Source organism: Mus pahari, chromosome 4 (genome assembly GCF_900095145.1).
Source record: "Mus pahari chromosome 4, PAHARI_EIJ_v1.1, whole genome shotgun sequence".
Lineage (NCBI taxonomy): Eukaryota > Metazoa > Chordata > Mammalia > Rodentia > Muridae > Mus > Mus pahari.
In genome coordinates, this window is record NC_034593.1 from 34,929,233 (window position 1) to 34,946,974 (window position 17,742).

Sequence of the window (17,742 nt, forward strand, 5' to 3'; positions counted from 1 at the left end):
GTCTGGAAAGCATTTTACCAAGTACATCCCCAGGCCTTCTTTTACTTTAGAGTCGGGATTTTCCCTATACAGTTCATCTTAAAGCACCACAGATTAATAGCTGTAAAAAAAGAGAATGCCACAAAGGTGTACATGGTGGGCGGGCGGGGGCGGGGCTGTTCTAAGGAAGGTAATGGACTTTTCCACCTAGTTCTCTTTAGGTCAAATTATACACTTATTTAAAAGATTTGCTGGGGAAAGCCAAAGCCCTGTCGTCCTTCAGGTCAAAACGTAACCTACCAACTACAAAAAATCCACTGGTAGCGTCCGCGCTTTGGTCAGTCGCACACTGACCGCTTTCCGTCAAAACTAGGACCCATTTCCGGCCTAGAGCGGGGGGGGGGGCTCCTACTGCGCATGCGCGTCGGTCTCCGCCTCTCAGAAGTGGAGAGTGTGCTGACGTCATCGCCAGCCTGGCTCGTTCGGAGACCGGCGGGAAGTTTTCAAAATGGGAGCACCGAGGCGCCGCCCAGGCCTCGGGAGGTACCGGGGGTACCTTTCGGTGGCGTTGGCGGCGTCGCCAGCTGCGGCGGCGGCCTAGAGAAGGCGTCCTGATGGGCGCCAAGACCTGCTGGCTTCTCGGAGCGCTGCCTCGGAGGGACTGCGAGAAGGCCGAGCCCCGGGCGCCGGTGGCTCGGGAACATGGCGGCGTGCATCGGGGAGAGGATCGAGGTGAGGCCGGCGGGCGCGGAGCTGAGGGAAGGTCCGACGGAGGCGGGCTCTGGTATTCCGGGACCGAGAGAGCTGAGGTGAACGGAGCGCAGTGCTGAGGGAAGGTCCGATGTGACCCGGTCCAAGCACGCGGGAGACGAGGCGGGTTAGCGGGCTGAGGTCCCGTCCGGCTCAGGCGCTCACCGGTAGTACTCAGTGATACTAGGAGAGCGGGGCTGCGGCGGGCAGGCGCGGTGGCGGGGCGGATCCCCGAGGGACCGGCGAAGCGGCCCGCCCCTTGGAGCCCCGCCCGGAGGGGAGCGCCGGGTACCCGGCAGGTGTGTCTCCAGCTGTGGGCCCCGCCCGGTCCTGGTCCCTGGGCGTCGGGTCGGGTCCGCACTCCCGCCTCCAAAGCCGCGCTCCGCCTGCCCCCTCCCCGGGGATGGCGGTTACCGTGGCGGGAGCTGTGGCGGGAGCCTGGTGGACCGGAGGAGGGACCCGAGCTAACTAGCTCAGTACAGTCCATAGCCTCCATCCGGGAGGGAGCTCAGAAAATCTCTCTGAGCGTCAAGATGCCTTCCACCCCAGACACCTGCATCATCGAGGTGTGACAGCTGCTTGAACCCTGTCTCATTTTCTCTCTGGCCCATTTTACATTCCAGTCCCTACCCAACTTTCTTACTTTCTAGATCTGCGATTCCTCACTTGTAAATTTAATTTTTAATTTTTTAAAAGGACTTTAAGGTTGGAAATCTACTCGGCAAAGGATCATTTGCTGGTGTCTACAGAGCTGAGTCCATACACACTGGTTTGGAAGTTGCAATCAAAATGGTAAGAATGTATTAGTTATTGTTTCTTCAGTATTTTGCAAGGTACTAGAGAGCAATGGAGGCATGCTATTTAAAATGTCCCACTCATTATCTGCTAAAAACTGCACCTTGCCACCCTGCCGAATGTGTGCATGTGTAATAATTGCATAATACAGTGCATAACCAAAAGACAGCGCTGTTAAGTGCGGCATTTGAATTTAAGGACATTTAAGAGACTTTTAACCTTGCTTGAGTGAAGTTTTTATACTTTACTAGTGTTCAGGAGACCAGTACATTTTGTTGCTATGAATAGTTAAGGTAATGGGAAGAAGTCAGCAATTTATAATAATATGCTCATGTGTGGCTGAAACGGTCCAAGAATACCATTATGGTCAGCCTGTGATCCCAGCTCTGAAGAGCTGGGAAAAGAAAAACCCTAACTCCAAGGCCAATCTCTGCTATCACATAAATGCACTGGACATATTGGGAATGTACTCTGCTAGGTGTGAGGACAGAGCACAGATAGAGTAAACTGACTTCAAAGGCTATGTACAGAAAAAACTGACAGTTACAGGTTGTTGTTGGAGCTTTCGTCTGGGCGTAGGGGTATAGCTAGGTGGTAGAGTGCTTTTTTCTAGCATGCACAGGACTCTAGATCAAGCCACAACCATAAAAATCAAACAAATAAATCTGGCCTCTTATTTTTAGATAGATAAGAAAGCCATGTACAAAGCTGGAATGGTACAGAGAGTCCAAAATGAGGTGAAAATACATTGCCAGTTGAAACACCCCTCTGTCTTGGAGGTAAGACACAAGGTGTATTAAAGTAGTTAAGGAAAGCTGGATGTTCGTATAGTTGACGGCACCCTTTTCTGTTTTAGCTCTATAATTACTTTGAAGATAACAATTATGTCTACCTGGTATTGGAAATGTGCCACAATGGAGAAATGAACAGGTATCTAAAGAACAGAATGAAGCCTTTCTCAGAAAGTGAAGGTGGGTATCTTTGGGGGTTGTGCTGTTTGATAAAACTTGGCTTTTCAATGTGTAGTTTTGAAAAATGTGGTATTTTGTAATATTTATAAAATTTTTGCTTTGTTGAGGCAAGGACTCTACTATTTAGCACTGGCTATCCTAGGCTGGCCTCAAATTCACAGAGAACCACCTGCCCTTCCTTCCTGAGTGCTGAGATTAAAAGTGTACGCCACTACACCCAGCTTAGTAATACACATTTACCTCCCTCCCCCCCACCTCTCTCTTTTCTTGCATATATTGAGTTTTTACCTGCTTGTGTGTCTGTACACTGTATGTGTGCCTGGTGCTCAGGGAGTCCAGAGGAAAAAATTAGATCCCTTGGAACTTGGTTGTGATGTACCATGTGGACATGTGTTGGGAATCCAGGTCCTCTGGGTGGTCAGCTAGGACTCTTTTCCACTGGACCATCCTTTCAGCCTCAACAATTTCTTTTCTGTTTTTAAGGCATGTGTATGAGTGTGCCTCTGTCTATGAGTATGTGCATGTAGTGTAGGTAGGGGCCCTGCCCTTGGAAGGTTAACATGGATGCTGGAATAGTGTTTGGGTCCTTTTCAAGAACAGTATGTATCTCAACAGCTGTGTTATCTCTCTAGCTACAGATAACACTATTTTAAACTAAAAAAGGAGAGTCCCCACAAAAACTGATATTTATAAATCAAGTATTACCAAAGTAGAGAAATTTGTAAGCCTTCTATTCTCTAAAAACAAATTTAAATTAAATTATTAGTAACAGGTTTATAATAAGTCCTTTTAAATCTGGAAAACGACTTAGAATGTCTTGACTAACATTTCCAAATAAACATTGAGAACATTTACTATATATAAAAGGTCTGAAACACAGAACCATGCTTATTACTTATTAGCTTATTAGTCAACTTCTGAAAGTATGGAGTGATTCAGACTCCCCAGGTAACATATCTTTGCAATGCAGATTTTTAAATGAATATAGCAACAAAGCTTTTTTTCACACCTAATAATATTTTTTTATGAAATACAGAATGAATTTCAATTTGTACCCCCATTTTCCAAATCAGATAAGCTCTATATGTTGTTAAACTACTGTTTTGGGTTGTTTTTTTTTTTTTTTTTTTTTTTTTCCCTTCTTCCAAACTACAACTAATACTGCAGATAGAGCTAAGGAATATGGGTGCTGATAGGTTTTTGGTTTTGTTTTTAATATCTGTTATTCATTTGTATCTTTTGTGTTATGGTCGGGGGTTAGGAGTTGGCCATCTCTTTGTATCAGGTGGGTTCTAGCTATCTAACTCAGGTTGTCAAACTTGGCTACAAGTACCTATTCCTGCTTAACTATCACACTGGCCTGACACATCTTTTTATACATTTAAATCTGTTAGACAGTGTTAACAAATACTAAATTGTAAAAACATTGATAACTTTTCTCTCAAGTTCTATTATTAATAGTTAATTCTGAGGAAATATTACAAACTGGAGGGAGTAGATTCTGTACATATAGATGCTGGTTATTGTATTTTTCAAAATGGTTTGTAATTTTTTATAAACATTTTACTAAGACAATATAAAGAGAAAAATTATGTTAGGCTGAACTAAACTTAAAAACTTATATATAACCAAAGATGCACTCCCCTCCCATCAGCAAAATTTAAGACAAAGATGAATAGAAAATCTCTGCAAACTGTATGACTGATAAGGCTGGGGCTGTGCTTTGGGGGGCATGTTTAATTCAGCACATACGCACAAGGCCCAGGCTCCCTGTTTCCCATTGACAAATTTATCTCTAGTGCATATAACTAAAAAACTCATGTTGAAAAATTAAAGGTGTACCTAAAAGGGAAAGGATAGTCAAATAAGAAACTAGAAGATATGAGCAGACTATTTACTAAGGAGAAAGCTCAAATAGCTAATAAATATGAAAGATGTGTAAAGTCAATAGTGGTCGTGAGGGTCCTAACCAAAATAATGAAGGACCATTTCCACATAAAGGCTAACTTACCAAGGTATGAAACTAATATACTTTTATAACTTATGACTGTGTGTGTGTGACAGAGAAACTCACTATAACACAAAAAGTAAGAACAAGAATGTTATATTTTTGTGGAATCTTGAAACATCAGAAATTATACAAATGTCCAATGGCAATTAAGTAAAATTTTTAAAACTCTGTGATATTGTTATAGAAACAACTTTGAAATATGATAAAGAAGAAGTAATAAAACTACTTTGATACCATCTGTTTTAATATTTTAAACGCATTATGTCTAGCTTTATATGTAGTTATGCAGAAACATATAAGTGTATCAAATGTTTACAGTGGAGGCTGTGTGTAAAGTTCTTGCCATGCAAGTGTGAGAACTGGGGTTTGAACCCCAGCACTCATGGAAATGCTTGGGTGGATGTGACAACCTGCTTATAGTACTTGGCACCCAGGAACTAGAAATAAGATTCCCCCAAGCAGCTCGCTAGCTGGAATAAGTGAGTTCTGGATTTACGAAACCTGCCTCAGTCTGTAAGATGGAATGCTTTGGGGTAGAGTTTGGGAAGCATTAAAGAAACATACTTTTTGTTTTACAAGTAATATATTTACTGTTTGTACAATTTTAAAAGAAAGTTGTGTTTATCTAGTTACCTAGTTACTCTAAACACTTTCAACTAGTATAAAGTTTTGCTTCTCTTAGCTTATAAGTTAGAAAAAGCAAAGATTAAAAGGAGTGTCTAGTTTTCTAAAGGGGAATTAGATAGCATTATATTGATAGAATGGTATTTTAGTTGATAAATCTAACCTGCAAGCTAGGATTTTAATACTCTGGCGTGTATACTGGGTTTTATCGTGTATTCTAAACAATAAATTTCCCAGAAGATTTGAATTGTTAAGCTCTCTCTTTTTCTATCTTCACAGCTAGGCACTTCATGCACCAGATCATCACCGGAATGTTGTATCTACATTCTCATGGCATATTGCACCGGGACCTCACACTCTCTAACATCTTACTCACGCGCAATATGAACATAAAAATTGCTGATTTTGGACTAGCAACACAGTTGAATATGCCACATGAAAAGCACTATACACTCTGTGGAACTCCTAATTATATTTCGCCAGAAATTGCAACTCGAAGTGCACATGGCCTTGAATCTGACATTTGGTCATTGGGCTGTATGTTTTATACGTTACTTATTGGAAGACCACCTTTTGACACTGACACAGTCAAGAACACATTGAACAAAGTAGTCCTGGCAGATTATGAAATGCCAGCCTTTTTGTCACGAGAGGCCCAGGACCTTATCCACCAGTTACTTCGTAGAAACCCTGCAGATCGGTTAAGTCTGTCTTCCGTGTTGGACCATCCTTTCATGTCACGAAATCCTTCAACAAAGAGTAAAGACTTAGGGACTGTAGAGGACTCGATGGATAGTGGGCATGCTACACTTTCCACAACAATTACAGCTTCTTCTGGTACCAGTTTGAGTGGTAGCCTACTTGACAGAAGACGACTTTTAGTTGGTCAACCACTTCCAAATAAAATTACTGTATTTCAAAAAAATAAAAATTCAAGTGATTTTTCTTCAGGAGATGGAAGTAATTTTTGTACTCAGTGGGGAAATCCAGAACAGGAAGCTAATAATAGGGGACGGGGGAGAGTAATTGAAGATGCAGAAGAGAGGCCGCATTCTCGATACCTGCGCAGAGCTCATTCCTCTGATAGAGCCAGCCCCTCTAATCAGTCTCGAGCCAAAACATACTCAGTAGAACGGTGTCACTCAGTAGAAATGCTTTCAAAGCCCAGAAGATCACTGGATGAAAATCAACACAGGTATTCACCCACCAAAAGCAATGTCAGTGTTTTAACTTCATTAAACACCAAGCAGCCAGTAGTTATGGATCTTTTGAGAGACCTTATGATGACCAAGCAGTCTAAGGATAATCTTTCAAACTTACTGGACGAGTCTGATCGCTAAAGGACTAATAGTAGCTACATGTCGAGGGAAGTTGGGGCTGAGTGAGGAGTAGCGGCAATACTGACTGCTTCTGTTATGAACAGTAGTTTTATTGCCCAATAGTAGTTATGTGTGTGATCTTTCAATGTTTGAATTACACAGTTATAAAAGGATAGTAGGAATACAGTGGTGCCATTACAGTACCATGGCATTTTGGTATTGCAGTTTTAGAGATATTTATACAAATACTGTTTTCTATAGTTATTCCAAATTTCTAGGTATTTAAATCTCTTCTAAGGTTTCTGCCTTAAAATGTTTAGGGACTAGGAATTCTCTAACTTAGAGCGCATATTCAGCATGTATGTATGTAGCCCTGGCTTCTGTCCCCAACTCTTCCTTCCAATAATTGGTTTATGAGATTTTTTTTTTTTCCCCTCTCTAGTTCCAATCATCATTGTCTAGGAAAAACTCCTTTTCCATTTGCAGACCAGACACCTCAGATGGAAATGGTACAGCAGTGGTTTGGGAATCTGCAAATGAATGGTGAGTTTTTAATGGAGTATTTAATTATAATGTAATGACCTGGAACTCACAAACATTGCAGTTTTCTACTTCTATCTAAGAAAACCATTGCTTGAGATTTGGAATATTTATACTTTTACTCCTTAATATTTAACATATATAATTAGTTTCTTAAGTTTTTATGGTAAATAGGAACAAAGCTATTTATACATGAGCAAATTGTACACAGAACTTGGTTTGCACAGCTTCTCTGTGATTGGGCGGAAGAGCCAGGATTCTTAAGTAGTCCTAGCTTAGGCTAGATGCTGATGCCTTCTGTTCTGCTTATGCCTATGTCAAAGTCAGCTGGTATTGGTACACATAAAGTCATCAAAGGATGCTTAACTTGTAAGACGCTGATGTTAAAATTTTAGTCTGCCAGTAGTTCCTCATATTGAAACCTAAATGTTTAAGTGGGTGTCCCTATGTCATTATTAGTAATGTGGAGATTAAGTGTCCCCTATTAATGACTAACACTCACAGAAGGTGGGTGGTAAATAACGGTGGGAGAAGAGACTTAGACGGCAGCATCTGGAGAAGGAGATCATCTTACAGGGAACACTGTTGTCTGGGGTGTTGAGGGAGGTATGGCTCTCATTAGGCAGAGCTGTTGTCTTGTCAGGGAGTCTGTTCTCCCTCTCAAAAGACATGTTTGAGTTTCATGAGTCTAGAATAAGTTAATATGGCCTTATATATTTGGTTGGTTGGTTTGGTTTTTTTAAAACTACAAAATTGCCCTGTATATGAATTAGTCTTGCAATCGTGTACTTACTTGTTTCCAGGTTATTTTTATTTGGTAATATGAGCTTTTCTGAGATGAAAAAAAAAAAAAACAAAAATTCCTTTATATAAATAATTTAGTCATTCTGCTCTAATTTTAAAGTATTTTGCTTAATACAAAATGTTTCCCCTTCTAATTAGAATGTGAGGACAAGAAGCTTTACAAGTTATTTAAGAATAAATTGTGATCAAAATTCTGAGAGTTTAATACTGAAAAGCTGAAGTTCTATATAACTGATCATTTAAGGCCTTTTAAAAAAACAATAGCAGCAGGCTGTGGTGGCCTATACCTTTAATTAGACCACTTGGGAGGCTGGGGCATAGGAATCACGATTTCATGGCTTCTAACACCAGCTAGGCAGCATAAATGAGACCCTGTCTCAAAAAAGAAATAAGATAATTACCCTAGAAAGTTTCATGTAATTAAATCAGATAGATAGATAGATAGATAGATAGATAGATAGATAGATAGATAGATAGATAGATAGAGGTTTTTTGGTTTTTTTTTTTTCCACTTATTTTATAAGTGGAGATAGGATAAACAGTCCTTGGCTGAAAAAAGATTTACATATTTTTTTTCTTCCATAGACTGGGAATTCTTGTCAGAAACACTTTTGATAAACATTGGCTTGCCTTCGAATGAGTAACTTCTTTTTGCTTTGATTGAAAATTTGATTTCATGCTAGTACATTTTCATAGCCATAAAAATACTAAAAGTTTTTCTTCAACTGCACTTTAAATATTCCTTTAACTACTTTTGTCCTTATTTAAGAAGTTAAGAGCTCATTTTCTTTTTTTTTGGGGGGGGGTGGTTTTTTTTTTTTCGAGACAGTGTTTCTCTGTATAGCTCTGGCTGTCCTGGAACTCACTCTGTAGACTAGGCCGGCCTGGAACTCAGAAATCCATCTGCCTCTACCTCCCAAGTGCTGGGTGGCGTTCGCCACCATCGCCCAGCCAAGAGCTCATTTTCTTTCTTTCTTTTTTTTTTTTTTTTTAGATTTATTTATTGTTATATGTAAGTACACTGTAGCTGTCTTCAGACATACCAGAAGAGGGCTTCAGATCTCATTGCAGATGGTTGTGAGCTACCATGTGGGTGCTGGGTCAGTGCTCTTACCTGCTGAGCCATCTCACCAGCCCCCAAGAGCTCATTTTCTTAATAGCTTCTTTATAAGGTATATAATAATGTTATATATAGTAAATAATGTTAAATATAGTAAGTTAGTTATTGCGGAAGAAATTTGCATATCTGTCATCTCAAGATAATTAGACATTTCTCTCATTTAGCAAGAACAGCTACAATTTTCTGATTTAAATAAAGAGTCTTCGAAATACAATAAATGAATGTTTATAACTGACTTTTTCTGTTGTTTAAAAACGTGATATTGTAGAATGGGGCATGGTGCACATGCCTTTAATGCCAGCATCTGGGAGGTGTAGGCAGTCCATCTCTTGTGTTCAATGCCAGCATAATCTACATAGTAAATTCCAGGACAGGCAGGGCTACATAGAAAGACCTGGTCTTCAAAGTCTGCCCCTCCAAGTGCTATTATAATCAGCACATTCTGCTACAGTTTACTAAACTGCTTTTTAATATGTGTTTTAGCTCATTTAGGAGAAACTAATGAACACCACACCGTTAGCCCAAGCAGAGATTTCCAGGGCTGTCCAGATTTGCAGGACACGTTAAATGCTTGGACTGATACAAGAGCCAGCAAGAATGCTGATACGTCTGCTAATGTTCATCCTGTAAAACAGCTGAGTACCATGAAATTTATGACTGCACATCACCATAAACCTGAGATCATGCCACAAGAGCCAGTCCTACATCCTCATTCTGAACAAAGCAAGAATAGAAGTATGGAGTCGACACTGGGTTACCAGAAACCTACCTTAAGAAGCATTACATCTCCTTTGATTGCTCACAGATTAAAACCAATCAGACAGAAAACCAAAAAGGCTGTGGTATGTCAGTTATTTTTCTAAGTTACTATTTGATGTTTTCTTTAGAATAAAATTCTTGAGTGTGATCTTTTTGATTTTTATACTATTTACTGGAATTTGAGGTACTCTAAACAACATGAGGGGGAGAAATTGAACATTCATGGAAAATAGCATAGTTTCTCTCTGATTTTAAAGGGGTAGTATTTGGGTTTTGTTTGTGTGTGTTAAGACAGTTTTTAGTAGGCAATCCAGGACTGCCTTGGAAGTGTCCTTCTCCCTCATGAATACTGTGAGCCCAGGTGTGTACCCTAGCCTGGTACTCCCTCTAGCTTCATAAGAATGGCAAGTTGATTCTGAGAAGTTTGGAACTCTTAAGTTAATGATGCTTCTTAATGTATTTATTTTGATTTTGTGTCTGTTTTACCTGTATATATGTATAGGCATTCCATGCCTGTCTGGTAGCTGGGGAGGCTAGGAAGGGACATTAAGTTCCTTGGCATTGCAGTTTCAGTCAGTTAAAAGCCACCATGTGGTTCTGGGAACTGCCTCTGCAAGAGCAATAAGAGAGATAACCTCTCTAGACCCTAAATTATATTTAAAAAATAGTTAAATGAAAATATTTTAAAATACTATTGGCTATACACTATTGAATTAGCCCTTTGATTTAGCTTCAGTTTCTACATTTAACTTCATTTCTAGTCAAGAGTAAGCTAGAAAATACAGCCTTAAAAAAAAAGAGAGAGAGAAGCAATGTATATACCCTTCTGTGTTTAGAATTTAATGAGCATATGTGAAGACGAAATGATTCCTTTGTGATTCTGTCTTGATCCTACTTGTTTGTTTCCCATGTCATCCAGTCTTGCCTTTGTTTGGTTCCCATTGTCTTCAGCGGCCTTGTTCCCCACCCTACCTTCTGTTTGCTTTTTGCTCATTGGTTAGTATTTCACACTTGATTACACACTCTCACCTTTATGCCTTCTGGCTCACACCTGCACCCAAGTATACCTCTGTTCTAGACTGCCAACCTGAAGCAGCAGTTGGATTTTGTTATTTCTGCTATGGTTAAGTACTTTTCCCTTTTAAGTATTACGTACCAGAAGTGTTCTAAAGAAACGTTTTGTTGATTTTTCTGTTTCTCTAGGTGAGCATCCTTGATTCAGAGGAGGTGTGTGTGGAGCTTCTAAGAGAGTGTGCATCTGAAGGATATGTGAAAGAAGTTCTTCAGATATCTAGTGATGGGACTATGGTAGTGTTCTCATTTTATTAACTTGTAACTTCAGGTGTGGCTTTAAACATTTGGTATTCAGTTCTTTTTATAATATATTTAATCTACCTTTGGAATTAATAACTGAAAAATACAAATAATTATTACTAGTAATAAAGTTAAATTTTTAGTTTAAAATACTTTATTACTTTTAGAAACTATTTTAATATTATCCTTAAAATTAATGTTTAATGTTTAACAGAATCTTATGTGCTTTTTGGTAACAAACAATAATACTTAAAAGTTTTAATTTTTCTTTTAATCAGATCACTGTTTATTACCCGAATGATGGAAGAGGCTTTCCTCTTGCTGACAGACCTCCCTTGCCTACTGACAACATCAGTAGGTACAGCTTTGACAAGTTACCAGGTATGTGCATAAGCAGGAGATGGACTGAGATCATAGGTTTACATGCCACATACATTCTGTTTGTTGGATATAGTAGGTTGTAACTGCCTTGGTTTCCTTTGGGCTACCAGTCAGGTTCATGTACTTAGTGTCTGGGGAGATCCTGTGTCTCATTCCTCTGCTGTTTATGGTATGCTTCCATGAACCTCTGAAGTAACATCAATAACATCAGAACTATAGCCTGTGTTCTTGCTTAGTTATTGGTCTATCCAGAATCATCAAAAATTTTACTATAAAGTATCTAGTTTTCACATTTGAAATGAAAATAATTTGTAGGTATTGGTTCCTAGACGTGGAATGTCCGAGAAGCTCTGAATTGGAAAAATAACTACTGAATAGCGCATCTTGGCTGGAGTAACTCTCAGAAAGGAGGAAGCCTGCCCAGCCTTACTAAGGATTAGAACATAGGTGCAGTTGTATGTTTAGTTGACTCTTTCTTCCTCAATATTAGCTATATTTTTTTCCTCCTTAGAAAAATACTGGCGAAAATATCAGTATGCTTCCAGATTCATTCAGCTTGTAAGATCTAAAACTCCTAAAATCACTTATTTTACAAGATATGCTAAATGTGTTTTGATGGAAAATTCTCCTGGTGCTGATTTCGAAGTTTGGTTTTATGATGGTGAGTTTACTACGTGTGATCCTAAGTTACTGCTGTACCTGGGAGCTTATCAGTTGCTGTGTGATCTAGTTCTCGATCTCTGCTCAGCTTCTTATCAGTCTGGTATAAACTGCATGAAAAACAACATCTCATATCTTACTTGAAATTCACATGCTGGTTTTGACAACAAAAATGTGGCAAAAGATAGGGTTTACCAGTCTCTTAAAGCATTCGGTAAAGCTGATTTGGTTTACCTGTCTCTCCATGAAGGGTTCTCATGTTATGTGCAGCACATGAGTACAGCTGTCCCTGCTGCTCTGTATAAGTACCATGCCTTTGTGCGGAGTCAGGTCAGATATGCACCGAGGTGGAATATTGAGTACCGTTTTCCAATGGTCAATAAATGAATGTAAATAACCTGTCAGCCATCGTGTACTGATATAATAATTGAATATAGGAATAATAAAAGAACTGATAGCAGTGGCTTTCTGCTTAATTTTCAGGAGCCAAAATACATAAAACAGAAGATTTAATTCACATTATTGAGAAAACTGGGATATCTTACACGTTAAAAAATGAAAATGAAGTTACCAGCCTGAAAGAGGAAGTAAGAATATATATGGACCATGCTAATGAGGTATGTACCTGTTCTTGATCTAGTTAGCAATTACATGTTAAAGCAGTAAGCTTGACAGGAGGCCATCTTCTCTGTGATAGGGTCACCGTATTTGCTTGTCGCTGGAATCTGTAATCTCTGAAGAGGAAAAGGGAAGCAGGGGTTCTTCATTCTTCCCTATAATCGTAGGAAGGTAAGAGCTTAAAATTCCTAACAATGGCTAAAATGCTAGACAGTTTAAGACTGACATCATTTCCTTGTAAGCGATTTTTAGAATTGCACCGGGAGGACACCCCATAATCCTGGAACCTACAAGACAGAGGCAGGAGGGACTGGGTGGAGGCCACTCTATCTCAGAACATCTACAAGAGCCAGTGAGATGGCCTGCTGGCTAAAGTGCTTGCTACTAACATAAGCTTGATCCCTGAAACCGGCATAAAGACTGAAGAAGAGAACTTACTCCAAATTTCATTTTCTGACTTCCAAAAACACTCTGGAGCATATATGTGCCTGTATTCCCACACCATTCATACAGACAGACATAGTAAATAAAATTTAAATTTAAAAATTTTAGTAGCCAAGCCTGGTGGCCCACACCATAACACTGCATTGGCAGAAACAAGTGGATTTCTGTGTAGTGAGTTCTTGTGTCTCACACACACAAAACACTAAAGTGCTTAGTTCTCTGTATATTGAAAAGCTTTAAGGGACTGTATCAGGATATTTCTCTTCTTCAGAAAACCTGGTAATACTAGTTCACCTAAAGCCTTACCAGCACCTCCTGTGGACCCAAGCTACTCTAAGGGAGAGCAGGCATCATCGAGCAGATTGAGCGTGAATGGTGCAGCTTTCCCAACACAGTCACCAGGACTCAATCCTTCTGTAAGTAAATATGTATCATCATGTGCTTCAGACCCTGAAGGAAGGGCCTGGTGCCCTTTAGAAAGTGAGCTGTAGGTTGGGGGGTACAGCTCAGTTGTAAAATATACGCTAAAGGTCCTTGCACATGCTATCAGCTGCCTCATGGCTCACGGTAAAGTAATTCATTTCCTCAGTGAACTGTCATACCAGTGAAGACTGTATGTAAATATACAAGAATAGTGTGTGTATATATATGTATATGTGTGTATGTATGTGTGTATATATATATATATATATATATATATATATATATATATATATATATATACATACACACACATACATACTCATGCATGTGTACATTCGCCAACTTTAGCTACAAAAAATAACTTAGAGGAAAGAAATGTACTTAAATGAAAACAGAAGACATGATTTAGCCTTCCTTTCATTTTTAAGTAATGAGGTTGGTATTTTTAGAATTTTTGTTTTAAGAAAACTTAAGATCATGAAGCAGTCTTGTACCTTTCCTAAAGTGGCTAATAAAATGTGCTAAGGAATATCTTCTCTCCCTATGGTCTAAAGACTGTGACAGTTGAAGGACTTGGCCACACAGCAACTGCCACAGGAACAGGCGTCTCTTCAAGTCTTCCTAAATCTGCACAGCTTTTGAAATCTGTTTTTGTGAAAAATGTTGGTTGGGCCACACAGGTGAGATATTTCTAAGAAAGTAATTTTCTCACTGCAAACCTCTTGATTAAAGTATTAACCCAATAATATACATTATTATAACAACTTTTCTTCAGGGAGAGAGAGAGAGAGAGAGAGAGAGAGAGAGAGAGAGAGAGAGAGAGATTTTTTATATTGGTTATATCAGCTTCTGATGTTGATATGAGGTGTGATTGATGTCATGATAAGGGTTTTGCAGAATAGAGAATGATGTCTAGGATACTTGAGATGGTAGAAACTAAATCAATACTGAATTCAAATTTATAGTTTTATGTCTGTGTTTATACCTTTACACTGTGTGTGTCCTCAGAAGGTGTAAAGCATGAAGACTTTTGGCATGTGTATTTTTACTTTACAGTTAAGTAAATTTCACTCTAGTACTTCATGTTGCTTGGTGCCAGTTTCTCACATACATTGTCAAGTTTATCCCCGAAGGTAGATTGATTAGCATAGTCCTGTAGCATGTGTAACTGTGGTTTGGTGTAAATACAGGACTGTCTGTGTCTGGTGGGCATGATGTTTCCTTACCTACCACATGCTTCTCTATTTATAGTTGCACAAAGGCAAGTTTCAGTGGAGATACCGCAGGGGGGCTTTTGTCCTTTCTTAGACCTATCTTGGGAGAAATACCTTAATGGGGGAAAAACAAAATCCTAACTCAGTGGATAATTTCAAGTAACCAAATTATTGAGAGTCATTTTAATATTATGATGCCTTAGCCACTAGAGGAATGATCTAAAGAGGAAGGGGGAGCATGAATATTTTCAATACTAAGATCTTTACAAACCCCAGTTTGTAAATACCGGCAGCAGTTTCTTTTAAGGCTGTATTAGGTCTGGGAGTGATTACACAGGCCTAGAAGCCTGGTATTTAGGAAGCAAAAGTAGGAGTTAAGTCAGAGCCACTATGGGCTATGTAGTGAGTGAGACCCTATCAGAATGTAGAGCTGGAGAGATGGATCCATGATTAAGAGCACTTAGTGCTCTTGCAGAAGACCCAGGTTATTACTACATGGTCTGTAATCCCAGTCCTAGGGGATCTGATACCCTCTTCTGGCCTCTTCAGGTGTTGTGAGCAAGTTGTACAGAAGTATGTACAAGAAAAATACCCATATACATGAAAAATAAAATAACTAAGTGTGATGTGTGCCTTTAATCCCAGAACTCTTTAAGTGTGAGTTCAAGACCAGTTAGTTCTATATACCAAAACACTGTTTCAAAAACATGGGGGAACCCCCAAACACTAACTAAATGAATGAATGAATAAAGCAAAACTGTATAAAACACTTTTTAAACACAACATTAAGTTGTCTTCTGTGTAGTCATTTTCCTATGCCTTCTGCTTTTCTAGCTAACTAGCGGAGCTGTGTGGGTTCAGTTTAATGATGGGTCCCAGTTGGTTGTCCAGGCAGGAGTATCTTCCATCAGTTACACATCACCAGACGGTCAGACAACTAGGTAAGCTCTTACAGCACTGGGTGGATTCAGTGCTTGCTCTCATTTTGCTTTCTTTGTGCTTGAAATAAATGATTTAATAAACATAATATTTTAATAATTTACTTAAGCTGTTCATTATTTTAATTGTTCATAGCCTTTAATATAAATGTTGTGATTATCTACATGAATAATCTACCCATAATCAACTCACGTGATAGGATTTCCTTGTAACCCTTACTGTTCAATGACCTAATTAGGGTGACTCTTTTCAGAGTGGACTTAGGGAAGTAGAATAAATTATTTACTTAAAGGAACATGGAGGGCCAGGTGTGGTGATATATACTTTTAATTCCAGCTCTTGAGAGAGGTAGGTCGGTTATTTTTTTTAGTTCAAAGCCAACCTGATTTACATAAAGACTTTCAGGCCAGGTAGGGGCTGTACAGTGAGACTGCCTCAAAAAATAAACACAAAAAGGACGTGAAGGGCTGAAGACGTGGCTGAGTTGCTGAAATCCTTGCTTTGTAAACAGGAGCGTGTGTGTTCAGGGCCCCAGCACCCGTGAGAAAGGAAAGCAAGCCAGTGTGCACCTTACTGGGGAGCTGGGGACAAAAGGATCCTTGGCTCGTGGGCTACCCAATCTAGTCCAATAGGTGAACAACACTGTCTGAAACTAAAAGGTGGAAAGTGAACGAAACCCCCCCCCCCCCAGCTGGATGTGGTAGTACACATACAGTTAACAGGAGTTTGAGATCATCCTTGGCTACATAACCATCCAACCCAGATTATATGAGGCCCTGTCTCAAAAGAGTCAAATAAACTTGGTTATTTTTCCTAAATAAAAGTGTCTTTTAAAAGCCTTGTTAACGATTTGGTTTTTATTTATGCTAAGCATTGAACCTCAGGTCTTGTGGATGCTATGTAACTGAATTATACAACCCAGCACGGACAGTTTTGAAGGCAAACCACACTAGTCCTCCCAATATACAAGTGCTGTGTCTTGAGCATTCAGCTAGTGACAGATCAAAGGACTGGTTAAAAAACCACGCTTGTACACAACTGTCAGACAAAAGGGTTGTGTTTTTGAAGAAACAAATTGGGCATGTTTCAGATGATTTGGAATGTATTTATTGTTTTCTTGGCATTAAAGGATTACTGGGAAATGTGTTTTTGAGTATTAAGGTCCAAGTAATGAAGTTCTGTCTGTTTTTCCGCTTAGGTATGGAGAAAATGAAAAATTACCTGAATACATCAAACAGAAATTGCAATGTCTCTCTTCCATCCTTCTGATGTTCTCTAATCCAACCCCTGGTTTTCAGTAATTTAAGTTTCAGAGGTCTGTATTTAATAAATGACTTTTTGGCTGGCTTTCAAGTAAGTGATTTTTTTAATTTACTTTAACTTCAGAAAGCCTTTCTATTAAACAGTTTTAATCTAAACAATAAAAAATATACTAAGAAAACAATAAAATTTCAGTTACCAAACATAGTGGTCATAAGGCTAGGACATCTAATTTTGCTCCAAGCATGATGTAACCCTTCAAAGTTTGTGCTCCTATGTTTGTATTGAACTAAGTTGTGTATGGCTTGTTTTTGTTATTTTCTTTACTAATAAGACATTGAGAATCACGGACAAAACATGCTATAGTTTTGAAATTTTGAATATGTAAATAATGTATTATAAGCAATATGTAAACGTGTATATTTTATATTTATTTTTATAGCACTTGTGTCTGATAAGATTTCTGTAAATACATGTTATAAAATAAACACAGTGGTAAGTTTTCCTTAACTTGGTTTATTGGTTAAATACTTGTTTTCTATATTAGATAAGTTACTATAAATTCATTCTTAAAATTCATTTGCTGTTTAGGATGAGCGCCATCCCCACACTCCCTTTTTAGGCTGGGCTTTTACTGATTTAAGCCATAGGCTGTCTTTTCCATCTTCCCTCTACTAGGAGTTTATGCTTCACCCAGGAGAGAAGCGTGTCCTGAGCAGACAGACATGGGACCTGAACGGGCGGGGGTTGGAGTGGGGGTGGTAAAGAGATTGCCTGCTGGGCACTCAGGAAACATCCATCTGGCAGAGCAAGGCTA

The 17,742-nt window shown here is 39.1% G+C and overlaps 1 protein-coding gene across 1 annotated transcript; it reads left to right on the forward strand.

Moving 5' to 3' along the window:
- The first annotated feature begins 386 nt into the window (after window positions 1-386).
- Window positions 387-17,435, forward strand: Plk4 (polo like kinase 4). Its single transcript, XM_021195471.1, has 16 exons — window positions 387-711; window positions 1,426-1,521; window positions 2,208-2,303; window positions 2,381-2,495; window positions 5,410-6,325; window positions 6,892-6,992; window positions 9,397-9,755; window positions 10,876-10,980; window positions 11,265-11,367; window positions 11,879-12,028; window positions 12,511-12,644; window positions 12,725-12,816; window positions 13,361-13,505; window positions 14,067-14,192; window positions 15,561-15,667; window positions 16,864-17,435. Exons 1-16 carry the CDS (start codon window positions 682-684, stop codon window positions 16,964-16,966), a joined length of 2,778 nt encoding a protein of 925 aa, XP_021051130.1. The 5' UTR covers window positions 387-681; the 3' UTR covers window positions 16,967-17,435.
- The last annotated feature ends 307 nt before the right edge of the window (window positions 17,436-17,742 follow it).